Below are 18151 nucleotides of genomic sequence, written 5' to 3'. Positions count from 1 at the left end.
TTAAATGCACGGACGGCCCAGATTTAATCAAAAACGGACGGTCCAGATTAAAACAAAATGGACGGCTGAGATCAAAGGGCAAGGGGTTATAAATAGAACCCCCACACCAGACCACAAACCCTAGCCGTCTGCCGCTCGCCGAAGAAGACGAACCAGAAGCCGGCCGCCGCCACCCGCCGCCGCACCGGAGGAACTTCCGACCGCCGATCGAGGTAAATTTCGTACTCCCGACTCGTTTTTCCACGCTGATTCCTCCTGTGGCCAAATCGGAGCCAAAATCCCGGCCAAACGGCCAGAATACACGGCCGAAGCCCAGCGGCGCCGCCGCGCCCCTTCTCGATTTTTGCCTCCGATGAGGCCATTCCCGGCCTCCGTTTGATGCAATTTTTATATCACCGTGATCACCATTCTTTTCTCTACAGGTTGACCAGAGCCGAATTACCAAAACACGAACCTCACCGGAGAGCCGCCGCACCCGAGGGCGCCGCCGCCGGTACCAGTAGTGCGTTTCAGTTCCCCGAGAAAAATTCAGAGAAACTTAGGGACAGCCTGCAAGCGCACTGTGAAGCCGTGTTCGGATCCTGAAACGAGTAAGGACCCCTCACCCTATTTCCTATCACGGTATTAAAGTTCAAAATGATAAAACGGTATTTCTTGAATTAACGAATGTGTGAAATTGCTTAAGGTGGCTAATGGAGCCCGAGTCTAGTGTGATTGGTGATTTACTGTTATTTGGCCTGTTTACAGCTTTAAATGCAAAATGAGGTTTGATGTGTTCATTTTACAGATTTGTGTGCATATACTACGTTTTTATTAATTATGGGTTGAATGACTGAAAAACTGATACTGTATGTTGTCTGTTTGGCATGAATTACGATTTGCTTGTTTAAATGTGAATTGATGATGCTGACTGAGGAAAAGAAAAATAAAAGATTGTGTAGACTGATAATTGTATTATGGGGTCAGCCTGACTAGATATCCTGGGAGATGGTGGACGGACTGGGTCCGTAGGGAACCCTACCGGGATTGTGGTCTCACATGCCGGACGGGGTATGGAGATCTTATGGTATTGGCGCCCATACCGGACGGGGTATGGGGACGGCCCGTTTCACCCTCATACCGGACGGGGTATTGAGGTTTATGGTTTTGGCGCCCATACCGGACGGGGTATGGGGACGGCCCGTTTCACCCTCATACCGGACGGGGTATTGAGGTTTATGGTTTTGGCGCCCATACCGGACGGGGTATGGGGACGGCCCTGGAAACTGATTATGAATGTTAAAGGTTAACGGGTAGCGGGACCCCTATGGACCCCCACAAATACTAGTAGGCTGGTAAATGAGAAAAAGATATGTTGTATAATGATTGAATTATAAGAGGCGTGATAAGTGTTATGTTTCACAGCTTATATTATTCCATGATTATGATAATGTTATTGTTTTTCTTATATTTTTTCATAAATTCCACCGAGGTAAGTGGATGGTAAAGGGTTTTATTACTGATAAATGAGTTTATTGTGAATTATGCTCCATTGGTCTTTTTGTGTTTTCTACCCACCTTTACCTCCATGACGGTAAGATATCGTGATGTTCTTACTGGGCTAGTGTAGCTCACTCCTTATTTAACCATTTCAGATCAGGAAGACATGGTTCCCGAGCCCGTTCCGCAGGAGGACGACGAAAGGGATGCCTAGAGACTCTGTAGTCATACTCATAACTTTATTTTCGAGTTTCTCTTTTAGTTAGTTTAATCTTTTATATTTTAAGTACGTTTTTGGTTTTCGTGTAAGGGATGTTAACTGAAATTTTGATCTCGCTTCTGCATTTGATATATTTAAATACTCATTTCATTTTAATATTTTCGGGGTCGTTACAGGTGAAGTCTCAAATCTCTCCATAGCAAAAAAGAGGAGCTCTGACCGTGAAGGTCATTTGAAGGACTGATGAAGCTATCGGATTTTACGTTTTTAACTAAAATGAAAAAATACACATACACTTAGGAAAAAGAGAGAGAAACAATGAAATAAAGAAGAGAAACACGTTTACTGGAGTTAGTTTTGCTATCTTGCACAGTGGCACAGCCGTGCCCCGCCACCCTCTTCCTTTCTCCGACATCCCACTCTCTCCCACTCCCTTCTCTTATGGCGGTTAGGGTCAGGGTCACAAGAAGAGGACCCTTAAATAGCCACCCCCAAATAGTTTCTATCCATAGGATTAGATCTAATCTACCCACATATGGACCGTTCGATCAACTTTCATTAAGGGCAAATTAGTCACTTCTCTTCCTAAAAAGATCTACACTGTTGATTCAAATTCTGACTCATCAGAGTCATTGAAATTCATGATCGTCAGATCACACTCAAGATGAATCGTGGCCGGTGCTTCACAGATCACACGCAGACCGTGCGATCAATCAACACGCGCCCCAATCGTCCAATCTGCATCTGGTTTGTGAGCCTCGCGATCTTAATCATCATCCTCTGCACATCTAGGAGCCGTTGGATCGCATCCAAAGGCGGAAAAGATCCTTTGCCATTCGATCTTCACTAAAACATCCAGGCCATTCGATCATCCAACATGCGGATCTCCAGCATGTGAAATCTGCATGGAATATCATCCTGACATGGCCGCCACATGGCGCAACCAGATAGATTGAATTGCCAAGTCAGCAAATGACGTGTCTTGTTTATAAACAATTGTAGAGTGACCTCTGGTCACTAAAATTATTTTAATTATAAACAATTGTAATTAGTCCCATTTTAATTATAAAATGACCATAACTTTATAATTTTACTTCAAAAATATTCTAAATTATTTATTTTATTTATTATTCATATTTTTCATGATTTTTAAATTTTTAAATAATTATTTTAAGGTCCTAAATATTTATATTTAACTCATTTTAGTCCTTTGTAATTACAAAAGACCCCAAAAACTTTAATTTTTATTTGTGTAAGTCTCCAAAATCTTAATTTATCTAAATTTGAGTTTAATTTAATTTATAAAATCTATTTTTGTGAATTTATTTAATTCGCGAGTGTTACAAATTTGATTCAGTAGATATTTTATTTATATATTAGAGAATATTTTATGTATATTCTTAATAATATTTTATTGTGAGATTAATTTTTTCATCCCTTTCAAATGTTGAAGGAGTTGAATTGTAAATTTCAGAACACACTCAATTCATAAAAATTTATTACAATATATATTTATATATATATATATATATATGATAAAAAGTTAAGATATATAAAATCTGCTTACGTATAAATAAATTAGCAATCAAATAAAGATTTTATTTAAAAAATCTGCTTTTATAACTAACATTTATTTTCTTTCCAATTGAATCAAGATTTATTTAGAAAAGGGAAGAACGTTGCAAGTTGCACATGTTTGACCAAATATACAGATTGCCCTTCTAGCTGCCACACGACGTCGTATAAGAACCAACAAAATTTATTTCCAAAAGCCAACTTCACCTCCCTGCCTTCCCTCCTCCCCTATTTATGACTCAAGGTCCTCTTCTCTATTCATCACCAACCTTACATTCTTTTTCTCTCTTGGAAAAAAATGGATTCAAGGAATCTAAATAACCCAAAAACACATAGTCCCATCATGATATTCACCATCGTTTGTCTAATGTCACAACTCGTATCATCAACTAATCATTATCGGCAATGGAAGAAGAATATCACACACCCATCGTCTCCAACTTTAAGCTCTGATATCGTAGCCATGCTCCAATCCGATCCCAAATCCATCCAAGCAGCTTCTCACGACTTCGGTAACATCACCGAACTAGTCCCCGCCGGAGTTCTTTGCCCTTCTTCAGTTTCAGATATCACCTCCTTCATAAACTCCGTCTTCCTCCATCAAGCTCCACCTCCAGTTGCTGCAAGAGGCGCTGCACACTCGGTCCGTGGACAGGCCATGGCGCTTAAGGGAGTTGTGGTGAACATGACTTGTCTGAATAGTGGAGTTTTGGTGTCTGGTAATCATAACTCGGGGTTTTATGCAGACGTCGGCGGCGAACAACTGTGGATCGACGTGATGAAAGAGACTCTCAAGGCTGGATTAACGCCGGTTTCTTGGACGGATTACTTGTACCTGACCGTTGGTGGGACGCTGTCAAATGCCGGGATCGGTGGACAAACTTTCCGACATGGTCCTCAGATTGCGAATGTTCATGAATTAGATGTTGTCACTGGTAAGATTTCGTGTCCTAAATCTAGTTTCATTTTTTTGGTTTTTTTGTCTAGTTGAAGATTTTATCCACAAAAACGGCTGCGTTTTGAAGCATCTATATATTATGACTAGAGTCAGTTTCAGCTTTCAACGTGTACTACTTAAATATTGTGATCAATTCTCAAAAGAAAACAGAAAAAAAGCCCTTCTCTGTCAACAAATTGAATATATATACATATATAAGATCAATTTTTTACGCATGTATGTATATATATACAAACCTTCAGGAATATATATATATAAAAGATCAATTTTTTTCTCATTTGATTATATATGTTTGTAGACGTCTATGATCTTCTCAGTAGCATATAATACAATGAGTTCTTCTAAATGTCATTAATCAAATTTAGACGGCTATTCATATATATAAAAAATCAACTATGATTCAGTTCACAAAGTTTTCAATGTATAATGTATGTATGTATATATATATATATATATATATATATATATATCAAAGCCTTGTCTTAGCTAGGCGTAGAAGCTGACTTGCTCTATGATTCTTAGTTTTTATGTTTATTATTTTAATATAGTTGGAATTAGTCCATATCTACATATATTTTATTTCAAAGTACATTATATTTTATACTTATGGTCTTCTCTCTGTGTGTATGTGTGTATATATAATCCATGGCTTATTATAAGTAATGAAATTTGTCCTTTGTTTGGATTCAGGAAAAGGTGAGTTTCTTACATGTTCTCCAGAACAAAACCCAAACTTGTTTTATGCAGTTCTAGGAGGATTAGGTCAATTTGGGATTATAAACAGAGCCAGAATTGTCTTGGCTCCTGCACCAAAGAGGGTAAGTACATATAATAAAGTGCATGCAGCCTATATATAAATAATTGTTGAATTAATGGGTGGTGTATGCTGCAGGCTAAATGGGTGAAAATGGTTTACACCAATTTTGATGCATTTTCAAAAGATCAATTAGCTTTCATTAATCCAAACTCAGGAAAATATTATCTTGAAGGTTCTCTTCTTCTAGACAATGGTTCTCCAGATGTCTCCTTTTTCCCACCTGATGATCAATCAAAGATACTTCCTCTAATCAAACAACATGGTATCCTCTATGTCATTGAATTTGCCCAATATTATGATGATGCTACCAAGACTATTACTGAAAAGGTACATATACTTATGAAAATTAAAATTATAATGTAAAGTATTTCAAAAATACAGATGAATCTGAAGATTATTTCTATAATTTTTAACAAAAAATTAAAATAAACGAATAATAACTATAAGATCTTCTAACTTACATCCTTGTAATTATTTTGAGATTATTGTTGTTGAGTCGAAATTTCTAATTGACTCATCTATATTAATATTTATTATTTTTTTGATTTAGGAGCTTCAACAATTAATGGACGAGTTTAATGGAATCATATATGCCAAAGATGTGTTCTATGCAGAGTTTTTGAATAGGGTTAAAGCTGAAGAAGAATTTCTAAGGTCACAAGGATTATGGGAGGTGCCCCATCCATGGTTGAATCTCTTCGTACCAAAATCTCGAATAAAAGATTTCAATGATGGTGTTTTCAGAGATATTATTCTTAAACGCAACATCACTAAAGGACTTATCCTCACTTACCCTATGCATCGAAGCAAGTAAGTTTTTATTCTAAGCCTCTCAACATCTATATAAACATAATAATTATATAAACTACGTATAAGTTGATTCAACGTATGAATTTAATTTGACGTATGAGACATAAAACCATGCAGATGGAATGATAAAATGTCAGCGGTGATACCGGATGAAAAAGAATTCTACACTGTAGGATTCTTGCAGTTGAGCCAGCGTGATAATTTGAAGATGTATGATGATCAAAATGATGACATCATACGCTTCTGTGAGAGTGCTGGTATTCAAGTTAAACATTATCTTCCTCAATTCAAAACTAAAGAAAAATGGAAGAAGCATTTTGGGTCCAAGTGGAATACTTTCAAGGAGATGAAAGCTTTGTTTGATCCCAAGATGATTTTATCGCCAGGACAAAATATTTTTAACTGAAGCATAATGAAATAGATCGTGTGCTTTTAATATTAGAAACCTTAATTTTGAAATGATTCTAGTCACTGATCATCACCAAGTTCATTTTTTACTGCAATTAACTGATGATCACTCCTATCTTTCTTAATAGTTACATAATTAATTAACTCTAATATTTCTACATGTAGATGAATACAAGATGTACAGTCTATAGTGAGTGTAATATGAGGTTAGATAAGATAAAATTTGGAAAACAATCAATCATACATATAGGTGAATATTAACGTCCTTTATCGTTAACAATATCCTTAATTAAAAGTAGTCTAGGGAGGAGTTGTTGCTTGTATCAAAGCTGAAGAAAGGGTGGCGAACATATAAATGGACCACTTGGCCGCGATTGGAAATGAAAATAGTATATATTTGTCCGTTCATCATGCATTATGTTAATGCATTAATAAATTTATTTATATTTTATGATAATAAGAGAAATGATAAATAATATATCTAGCCTATGTATTCTTTATTATTAAAATCAAATTTATACACTCTACTATTGTACAGAATATAAATTAAAAAAAAATTATTGTTGTTATTATTATTATTATTATACAGAAAATAATATAAATATAATATTATGCGAACTAACTAAATATAAATAAATTTTTTTTAATAAAAATATAAAAAGAAATACTATTTATAAGATGAATTACTATTTTAATTCTTAATCTGTAAACTATTTTTCATTTTAATTTCTAAGTATATATATATATATATATACATTTAAATTTATCTCAAATTTTCAACACTTTTCTAACATAAGGTAAAGTGAATAACATCATAAATTTTATTAGAAAAAAATGGAAACATTAAAACATGCATGGATGACCTAAAAATGAGTTTTTGTACACATGAATACTCTAAGTTGGGACTTCAACTTAATCAAGTTGTAACCTCCTCTACTCCAGAGGAGCTACAGATGTCGGTGCGCATAATTCCACAGACGAATTTATAATTTAAATTCATAATCGTCCATCGAATGATGCACAACACTTTTATTATATTTTTAATGTCCTTATTGTAATGCCCCGAACCCCAATAATGAAGTACAAAAACTACTCATATTATTCATCATCCAATGGGCCTACAAAACATACATATGCATAATTCAAAAGTTTAACATAAAACTCAACATCTCATGTGATATATACAGTATTTATATATACAGAATATGAGGTCAAAATATAGAGTTTTAACAAAACAAGATAGTAATCCTAGAATATAAATAAAATATACAGTAACTAAAACACTTTCATAAATTTTACTCATCCGGCAACTATTCTGGTTCTTCTTCCTTCTCTGAAAAATATCAGGGTAAAATTTAATGAGTTTCACCAACTCAATAAGTATTCTTGTTATTCTAAAATCTAGATAAAATATCATGCAAAAACACACAATATGTAACAGATGCAATAGTAATATTTTTAATACAAAATTATATAAAATTTTACAATTTTCTAAAACCAGAATTCGTTTATCATACACAATTTTTTATGACATTCAAATTCCATATATTTCCAATCAGATTTCTCAATTATACTCGAATATCATTTATGATATATACACTCAAGAGATCATCTCTAATGTTTCATTGCGAGATGTCGTTTATATCATCATCAAGGAGGAGCGAACAGGATCCTCCCATCACATACATAGGACACAATCTCACATTGGTCATAGCAGTTACGTTTACTAAATAATCCATGCTCACAAATATTTATCCACGGCTAAACTAAGTTTCAAATTCTATCCATGTCCAGATTCACCATACCCGATAAATTTCAGCCACACACGCACCCTCTCCTCTTCGATTCAAATTAAACGAGTAGGTATTTAGAATCTATATACAACTCACTCATGTTCACTCTTTTTTTTTTCTGATTTCTTCATTTATTTAATTTATTAATTCTTACTCTAATTAATTTTAGTTATTTTCAAATTACAATTTTATTTTATGTTATTATAAATCTCAAAATTTGTCCTTTTTATGTTGGGTCACATAGTAGTCATGCAGATTCACAATTATCAAAAACAACGAAATATGCACGCAACCATCATAAATCAAATGTCCTAAACTCCTCCTGATAGGCTCACGCTGCCTAGATGGTGTTCAGGTCTTTGTTCTACTCAGTATATCAGTGAAGTATCTGTACTAGGCTCAAACACACATAAACATTAAGAATATACATGCGATAACTTTCAAAATCTTAAACTAGGTTTGGATTGAGGAAGTACTTACTAGATTCCTTCACATAGATCGTTTTCTAGGTTCGCTTAACAGCCAAGGATCCTGATGCACAGCTCGGTTCTTCGATACCCACCGAACTACCCTTTAGCAAACTGCATTGATGTGAGCATTATACTTTCCAGTTCAACACACACATGCACACATATGTGTCAACACATGCTCCCATCAAAAACCTTGATAGAAAAGGGAAAAAGAATTACTAGATTTGGGTTGGGTGCCGTGAATACCCGAACAGCTTCGAGTTTTGATTCCTAGCCTTCGAAAAATGATTTTTCCCAGTTCTCTAAGAGAAAACTCCTCACTTACCACGACGGGTTGAATGATTCAGCTTGACACCTGCATATCCGCTCGAGTGAGATGCAAAACGGGGAACTTGGCGAAGTGGAAAGGGATAAAAACTCACTTGTTTTTTGAACTTCGGTGACGCGTACAACATAGCTTCAAAATCCACTAGTAATGCGGTGTTCCCCTGTCGTGACTCTTTTTTTCCTTTTCTTCCTTCGAATTTCTACCTCCCCGACACCTTTTTTTTCCTCTTCGGTCGTGTTTCCTTCTCTCTTTCTAGTTTTCCTTGCTTGTCCCTCTCTCTTGATGTTCTCTTCTCCCTCTCGGCTCGACCCTCACTCAACTCGGTCTCCTTCCTCACTCGCTCGAACACAGCTCTCTTCCTCTCTCATTTTTGGCTCTCACTTTGCAGAATGAGGAACCTTAATTTACTTCTTTAAATACTAATTTTTCTAGCTGTCCAATCTTGCAAGATTATATCTTGACCGTTCAATTGGATGCGATTTACCTCATGTTTGGATAGTGGTAAATGGTAGTCAATTAATATATAGTACTCCATGGACGTGATAAAATCTTATTTGTTTCAATTTCTAACCGATGAGATGATAGCAAACGGTATCGAACTGACACATTTTAGATAAGTTTTAAAAACCACCGAATCGGTGGTATGTGACGGACAAATAATTGTATTTTCCGTTATACCCTCATAAAATATGTTTAATTCCTGTTATACTATCTTAAATAAATGATTCTTTCAAACACATTTTAATTTTTTATTTCTTAAAATAATTTTAGATTTAATATAATAATATATAATTAAAACTATTTGTTTTTAATGTATAAATAAATTTATTTTTATTAAAATTAAATTTATATGATAATATAAATAATAATTATTTATTTTATCAAATATAAAAATTTCATTTGATTATGAATAATAATTATTTATTTAAATATAAATTTAATTATATTTTTATACAATTTATTTATTTTTCATTACATATTTCTTATATACCATTTACTATTACATATAATAATATATGAGTAAATTAATAATTTAATTAAAAATACAAGCATATCATCCTATCATTCAAACAAAATAGCTATAATTAATATATATTAATACACAATTATACGAATATAAAAAAAAAATTGTCATTCTCATCATGTGTCATTGTCATCCAATTACTGTCATTGTTATATATTAATTACCTATCATTAAAATTTATCCAAACATGGCCTTAAAGTTGTCGGATCTCTCAGATGGGTGCGATTTTGACCGTTCATTTCCTGATTTATTATTTGCCCCCTTTCACTCTTATTTAATAATGCATTTGACCCCTTTTTTCCATATGTTTTCACTTAAATCCTTTAAAATTTATAAAAAAAACCTTTAATTTCTAAAATTCTTTCATTTAAATCCTATGTTCTAATTTAATTTATTTTATCAAAAAATTGAAATTTATTTATTTATTACACAAACTTTCCATTGAGGACCGATATTATGCTTATTACTTGAATTTATAAGAACTTGAAATAAATTTTGAGTTAAAAATAAATTAATGAATAAAATTTGGATACAGATTACATTTGTGAAGAAAAGAGGAAAATAGGTCGAAAAGAGAAGAAGAAAAGATGAAGTTTTCACCCATATTTGCAATAAGCCCAGCCCATCACCAATAGTAAAAAAAGACTGTCATTTTGAAGCTTGGAACCAAAGGCATAACTACACCTTTTTGGAGAGAAAAAAAATTAAAAAAAGAAAAACTCAGAGATGGAAAAAGGCATGTACGCCTCTCAAAGGGAAGAAAGAAGCTTAAATAGGAAAAGGCATGTCCGATGCTAGGTTTTTCTGCCTATAAATGAACATATTTGGTGGAATGATGGGAGAGGCAGAAAGACTAGAGTGGCGATGAAATGCAGAAATGAAGATATGTAGTCAAGGACAATCACTGAACGAGAGAGATGAGAACTAGCGGGTGAAGCAAAAGAAGCTTGAAGACTAAAACATAGAGGAGAGCAAATATGTAATGCAAAAGCAGATGGGCAGAGATGAACCGAGATTCGGTGGTGAGTAACAGAGCGAGCTTGCGGAGCCGAATCATGGAACCGACCAAGTAGAAGCAGAATGTGATCAGGAAGCTGAACCAAGAAGGCAGAAATTTTATTTGGGAAAGAGATGAAAAAAAGAATTAATAAAGTATATATTTATTTAATTTTTAATTAGCATATTTTTTGTATAGAAATTTCAATGAATTGTTTTATTATTATAAAACCCAGATAGTAGTTTTTGAATTTTTTTATAAATTTATTCTTAATAATTACACGATTAAATTTTTTTCAATTATAATTATTATTGCTTAATTCACCATGTCTAACTAAATTTATTTGCTAGAATAATTGACATAGTCTGAATCATATGTAAGTTTGTGATTTAATTTTTATCTTTCTTCAGCTCGTAATTTAGCAGTATTGAACTTAATTTGTTTATGAAAATTAGCCAACTCATAGTCTTATTTATGATTAATTAAATATATATTGTTAAGTGTTAATTTATACTTGAACGAGAGTAATATAGTTAATTTAACACGGAGGAACTGAGTTATTACATATTTAATTGAATTAAATTAATAATTGTCATAAAAGATTGTTAGTTGTTAATTGATAGATTTAGAAAATATTAGAAGTGAAACCAAAAATATATCAAGGTAATTCAACTATTGCAAATTATATTAAATTGATTGCAAAATTAAAATTCAAATATACCCAAGATTCAGATGAAATCAATTATTTTGGTGCATCTCTGTTGATAGTTTTCATTAATTTAATTATTTTGCTTTGACTATATTATTTTAATTTTTTTCCTTCATAAATTTAATTTCAATTTCTAAATAATATTAGAATTTTTACAATTTTGGTATTTGATACACAATTTTTGTAGGATGATACTTTATTCATCACTTTATTACTTGAACTATTTCGTGCTTATGAATTTGCTATCAGTGAATTAATTACATTATTTCCATCCCTTAAAATAATTTGTAATAATGTTAGACAAAATATAGGAGATATTGACTTTATAAACCAATTATATAGTAAATTAAGGTACAAAAGTTCAATCAACCTCATAGTAGGATTTTCCAAAATACTTAGAATAAAATTCCTTCATTGCCCTTTCACTAGTCCTAAACTTACTCCTATTATCTTGATCTGAAATAGAGGTATGAATTTGCGGTGAGTTTCATAGACTCAATAAGGAGGGAATAATAATTTAACAACAGATCTGAAAATATTAAATCTAAAATGAAATTCACATAGGAGACAGTATGTAAGTTATTCACATAAGCTTTAAAATTTAGTCCCTTTTATAATTTACTAAGTACAGTTACTAATCTATTTTAACTGCTCTATGCTTACAAATGTTTTGTTTAAATATTCAAACTATATTAAAACTCTATTCCAAAATTCTTTGTGTCTCTTGATTTAATTTCATAACTAAATTTCTAGGTGTTACATTTCAAAATTGTATTTCAAAGTATTACGAAATTTGTTTTTCTTGGATTTATACTGTATATTTACGAATTTATTGCTGTAAAGGTCCGAAACCTTAAGGAAAAGAATATCTATTAAAATAGTAGAAGCAAATAGTAATTTAAGATTTACATTCCTTATACAGTAAATTAGAGTGCCCAATAAGGATACGGGAATGTTTCTTTTAAAAAAGTTAAAATAACATAAACATAAATGAAACTAAAATCCTATAGAGTTAACTTCCACTAGCAACTTTGATGGGGTCTGGGAGGTAACATTTACTGGCAATCCTCCTGCTATTCAAGATCTGGATTTTGGTCTTCTTGATCTGAAATTGTTAAATAGGGAAATGAGCTACACTACCCCAATAAAAATATCACACTAATTACTGACACGAAAAATTGAAGGTTGGTAAAAATGATAAAATAACTAATAGACCCATTAATTTATGTAAATTTATTTAACATAAAATTGTTTATTCCATACTTACTATTATGGGTTCTCAAAAATCGACATATGAAGACAATAACTCATATAACATTGTAATTTTATCACCAAGTGAGCAAAAATAATAACTTACCTTTTCACCTACTTGTCGATACATCTGAGAGTCCATAGAGATGTTCCTCTATGCATGAACCTAATATCTAAATTTGTTAATCAACCAGTCATCCTCATACCCCGTCTGGTAATGGGCGCCAAATATACCATCACCTTGATACCCCGTTCAGTATGAGTGTGAACTATATCTCCCAAACTCTTCCGGTATGAGACTTTCTAGCCTTGTCCAACTGAGGTAACGTTCACGATAGAATTTTTCTTATGTAACGGGTCCGTCCATCCTTTCCTAGGGTGCCTAGTAAGCTTTCATACATAGATTCACATTATCAACCAATTTCCACATCAATATCTCATATTTACCAATCAACAATAAGTCATGCAAAGAGATAATACGTAAATCAATACAACATAATTGAGACATTTATTGCAAAATGAACCACAAATGATGTTATATAGTTAGTAAACTAAATAATAGAGAAAGCAATAGAAACTAGCAATTTAATGCATACAACATAAAAGTAAGTATTTTAGGCAGTATAGAAGAAAATAAACAGTAAACTAGGACGGATTTGCACTGACGGATTCTGTCTCCACTAGTGACCTGTAATTAATTTTAAGATTTTCTAATTTTCACAAAATACAGTGTTATTTATTATTAAGCTTCAGTGTATCGTAATTGGAAAAATGGTGAGGGATTTTTACTTCGGATCGGTGTCCAAACACCATACTTTTCACTACGCCTCCTGGCAGTTTTCTGAATTTTTTTTGTGAAAATTAACACACTCGTCACGTATCCAAAAATATCCCAAAAGCCCAAAATAGGTATTTTAAAACCTTTCTGACCAAACTTTAGGATTCCAGCATAGCGGCACCGTTGTGCTTCGGCGCTAGCTCCATCGCCCGCAGTGATGGTTCACCTTGGGCTGACCAGTTTTGGTCAGTTTAGGCCAATTTTGGCTAGATTTGCACGTAAACCTATAAAATATCAAGTTAGGAGGCCTTTAGTTGGCTGAAAAATGTAAAAACCTGAAACCCTATCGGCAGAAGGTCTTCGGGTGCGGTGGCTTTACCGGTCCTCCTTCGCGGCTGAAGCACTCTTTCAGCTAACCTGCACCAGAAAAGAATGAAAAATACTATGGTAAAAAAATAACGTGAAACAGAAAATGGGATAGGGGTCATCGGTAGGATTTTGGATTTTTGGCAACAACGGCTTGGTTGGGCTTTGCACGTGGTTTTTGACTCTTCTTCTGTTGGCCCTTTGGCTCTAACATGGCCATAGGGAGACTCGAGATCAAATTTTGAGTAAAAAAGAGAAAATTTTACCTCTCTCGGTGGTCGGTGGTGGCTCACGTATGACGGTGATGACTTCTCTTAGATAGTGGTCTTCCCTCCGGTCGCCCTCCTCCTTCTTCTTCTCCGATTGCGTGTTGGCCAGGGTTTCGAGGCCGACTAAAGAGAGGTTTAAATACCTCTATTCTCTCTGATCCTTTTTGTTCATCTGCATCGACATGGAGCAAGGAGAGTCGTCCAATCGTTGTTTGTTTAGGTTGATTACATGGGCAAATCTGGACCGTCTATTGCGATCAATCTCATATGTCTAATTGTGTCTGAAGAGGGAATGCATCTGGACCATCGAATCACCCAGGCACACAGATCTCTCGCGTGGCCTCCCGCATGGAGCCGATATCAACGTGTCCGCCACATAGCATGTTCTGACTCGTCGTGGCTGCTAACTGGGCCGTACTATGTGATAAAACCTTTTTTTTGTGATTTTACTCCCTACTTTTAAATTTTCTTTCAAAAACACTCCCTTATTCACAATTTCACCCCTTTTTCCCAGAATTATTTTCAATTTCGTCTCTAATTTATTTTTTCTCAAAAATTTAACAAAAATTAAATTAAATTAAAGATTTAACTATTTATATGTATATTTTTATAAATTGAAAAATTATCCCGAAATAAATTTCTAGGCTCGAGTGTTACAATTGCACATATACAAAATCACTAAACACATACAAAAAATGTTGAGTGTATACATAATCATTGACATTTGTGAAGTCACTGAACACATATGGATTTGATACACACTGAATTTTCATTGTATGATACGACTTTCAAGCCACTGTTAGGGAGGATAGAGGGATCCCTGCTATCAACATAGATGTTTCACATAATACATAAATACAGAATGCCACGACTATATATTCGCCAAGGTGGCCACTAATAGAAATCACATACGAAATACCACAAGAGTACATTCACCAAGGTGGCTACTAAAAGAAATTCCTCCTAATTACTAGAAGGGTACACATTGCATACATCCATGTTCACCAAACAGATTTACATAATTTCAGCCACACACATAATCTCCTCTGTGATAGATATCGAAGTGGATTCCATAGTCTTACATAACTCATGATTCTTGATTCTTAAACCCATGTTACTTTTCCTTGGTTATTTACTATGTGGAGTAATTACTTAATTGGTTCTTTGCTTAATGTAGCATGATGTTTGATGTAATTATGTTATGGTCTCGTATGCATGAATTATGGTTTCTTTTATTATGGTTTGTATTATGGTGAACCCGATACTGTGTTGTCTTGTTTGGTGTCAATTACTGGTTTATATGTTGTGTATGATTGGATGATTGAGATCAAGAAAAAATGCAAGTTGGATAATATGAACAGCCTGACTAGATATCCTAGGAGATGGTGGACGGACCGAGTCCGTAGGGAACCCTACCGGGAACATGGTCTCTCATACCGGACGGGGTATGGAGACCTTATGTGTTTTGGCACCCATACCGGACGGGGTATGGGGACGACCCGTTTCACCCTCATACCAGACGGGGTATTGAGGTTCATAGTTTTGGCGCCCATACCGGACGGGGTATGGGGACGGTCCTGGAATCAGGTTGTAAATGTTAATGGTTCACGTGTAGCAGGGACCCCCTATGGATTCCAAAGGATACTAGTAGGCTGGTAAAAGAAGAAATCTGTTTTCTGCTGATTGAAATGTAAATGTATGATATGTGTTATGTTATAAAGTGTGTATGATTTCATGATATTATAAGGTTATTGTTTTCATATGTTGTTTTCATGGATCTCACCGAGGTAAGTGGACAGTAAAGGTTTTTATGTTAATAAACGAGTTCGTTATAAATTATGCTCCATTGGTCATTTTTGTTTTCTACCCACCTTTACTTCTGTGGCGGTGAGATAGTATGATGTCTTTATTGGGCTGGTGTAGCTCATCCCTTATTTAACCATTTCAGATCAGGAAGACATTGTTCCCGAGCCCATTCCGCAGGAAGACGGCGAAGGGGACGCCTAAAGACTTCATAGTTATATTTATAGTTTTTATTTCGAGTATCTCTTTTAGTTAGTTTGTTCCTTCATGTTTTGAGTACGTTTTGGTTATTGTGTAAGGGATGTTAATCAAAATCTTTATTACGCTTCCGCGTTTGAGATTTTTAATACATATATTTCATTTAAATTTTCGAGGCCGTTACATGATACTTGTTTCATGATTAATGCACTTGATTCGATTGTACAAGGTATTTTTCATAAGGATTACTTTAAAGATGCATTAAAATAAGGTATCATGAATAGAGAAATTAGTGATATGAAGAATGAATAAGTCAAGGAATAAGTAACTTTACTAGAAGCGAGACCTCAATTAATGCACTAAAGAACTTCATATTTGAGGAGATTCGTAGCTCTAGTGAAGAGAAAGATAAGCTATCAAATAAGAAACCACTGGAGAAGTTGAAATCAAGGTGGTTGGGACCCATATATAGGGGTGGCCTTGTTCTCCCCAGGTCAATGTAGGAGTGAGTTTTAGTTCAAGTTCCACATAGAGGAGAGATTATAGTAGCTTAGCATGGGACAAGAAAGAATTGAAGAATGCCAAAGGTGAATGGAGCATTATATGATGGCATACTTTCAGCATATAGGATTTCAGCCCCCACCCAACCCACCTTTAGATAATTAGTTTGAATTTTGTATTTTTTTTATTTATATGTATATTTTTTTTCAGTTTATCTTTGCGTTTTATATCTTTTACTTCTCTTCTATGTTTTACCACTAACTTGTTTGCTTAGTTTTCCATTAGTATTTGCCTGTATATTTTTAGATTTTTCACAAACTTCGCCAAGGCTGTAGTGGATGCAACTCTATCAAGTTTTAGGGAAGCTTAGTTTCTTTTGTTTTCATTGCCTTTTATTTTTCTATTTTGCGAACTATGGGGACATAGTCACATTTAAGTGTGGGGGAGTGGTATTTTAATTTTTTATATTTGCTATTATCTTCCCAATCTTAATGAAGTTCCAAGGTTTGATCTTGATGTGTCATGTTGTGTCATGACTACCTATGATGATAATTATGACATTGACTCTATATGTATTGGGACAAGATTGTTTGTGGAAATAGTTTAGCAATGGAAGTATTTGATCTTATTTAGTTTATTCAAGTTTTAAGAGTTTAGTATCTTCTACATTATTTGAGTCGCGAAATTTGTTCTTTTGTCTAAATTAAATAATTTTTCACAAAAAAAACATATTTTGGTATAGAGTTAGATATATATGTACGCAAAATAATAATAATAATAAAACTAAAAATAAAATGCTCTGCTGATCACTCAAATTTACACCACAAAGGGGTGTAACTTAGCAATTCGACACTATGCTAGCTTAACCAGAGGTCTCAAGTTTAAGCCTTAGGAATGCAACTGCCTTTGGAAGGGAAAGCTTACTCCTTAGTGGACCGATTTAGCTCAAAAAATAAAATGGTGGTTATGAGTAAAACTAGTAGCTAGAAAAACTTACTCCGCTGATCACTCAATTTTACACCACCAAGTGGCACAGCTTAGCAATTTAACGCGATGCTAACTTAATTAGAGGTCTCAATTTTGAGCCCTAGGAACGTAGTTGTAACACCCCACTCGCTACCGTGCTAAATTTATATTTGGAAAAATCCTATTTATTCAGGCCTTAAGGCCACCTGAACTCATTTAAATTTATTTCGTAGCTTTATATCATAATTCATTATTTAAATTCGTAATTTTAATTTTATGTGGATTTTGTTATTTTATTTTTGTTTAATTTTATCTATTATTATTATTATTTTGATTTATTTTATACTTTATTATTATTATTTTTATTAAAAAAATAATTTTCAGGAGAAACGAAAAAAGGGGGGGGGGGGAATCCCGTGGGAAAAGACCTA

The 18151-nt window shown here is 33.8% G+C and overlaps 1 protein-coding gene across 1 annotated transcript; it reads left to right on the top strand.

Moving 5' to 3' along the window:
* Positions 1-3405: 3405 nt before the first annotated feature.
* Positions 3406-6601, top strand: LOC110824975 (cytokinin dehydrogenase 2-like). The gene is made up of 5 exons (XM_088208298.1): positions 3406-4209; positions 4923-5050; positions 5125-5376; positions 5600-5859; positions 5977-6601. The coding sequence occupies exons 1-5, from the start codon at positions 3573-3575 to the stop codon at positions 6263-6265; spliced, it is 1566 nt and encodes a 521-aa protein (XP_088064424.1). The 5' UTR covers positions 3406-3572; the 3' UTR covers positions 6266-6601.
* Positions 6602-18151: the final 11550 nt, after the last annotated feature.

This window comes from Carica papaya, chromosome 7, assembly GCF_054855325.1.
Source record: "Carica papaya isolate Zhongbai chromosome 7, ASM5485532v1, whole genome shotgun sequence".
In the NCBI taxonomy this organism is placed as follows: domain Eukaryota; kingdom Viridiplantae; phylum Streptophyta; class Magnoliopsida; order Brassicales; family Caricaceae; genus Carica; species Carica papaya.
This window is presented reverse-complemented; position numbering and strand designations above follow the sequence as displayed.

Coding starts and splice junctions, on each gene's coding strand:
- LOC110824975 (XM_088208298.1), top strand. CDS start 3,573: ATGGATTCAAGGAATCTAAATAACCCAAAAACACATAGTCCCATCATG. Junction 4,210..4,922: donor TGAATTAGATGTTGTCACTG/GTAAGATTTCGT, acceptor GTTTGGATTCAG/GAAAAGGTGAGTTTCTTACA. Junction 5,860..5,976: donor TACCCTATGCATCGAAGCAA/GTAAGTTTTTAT, acceptor AAAACCATGCAG/ATGGAATGATAAAATGTCAG.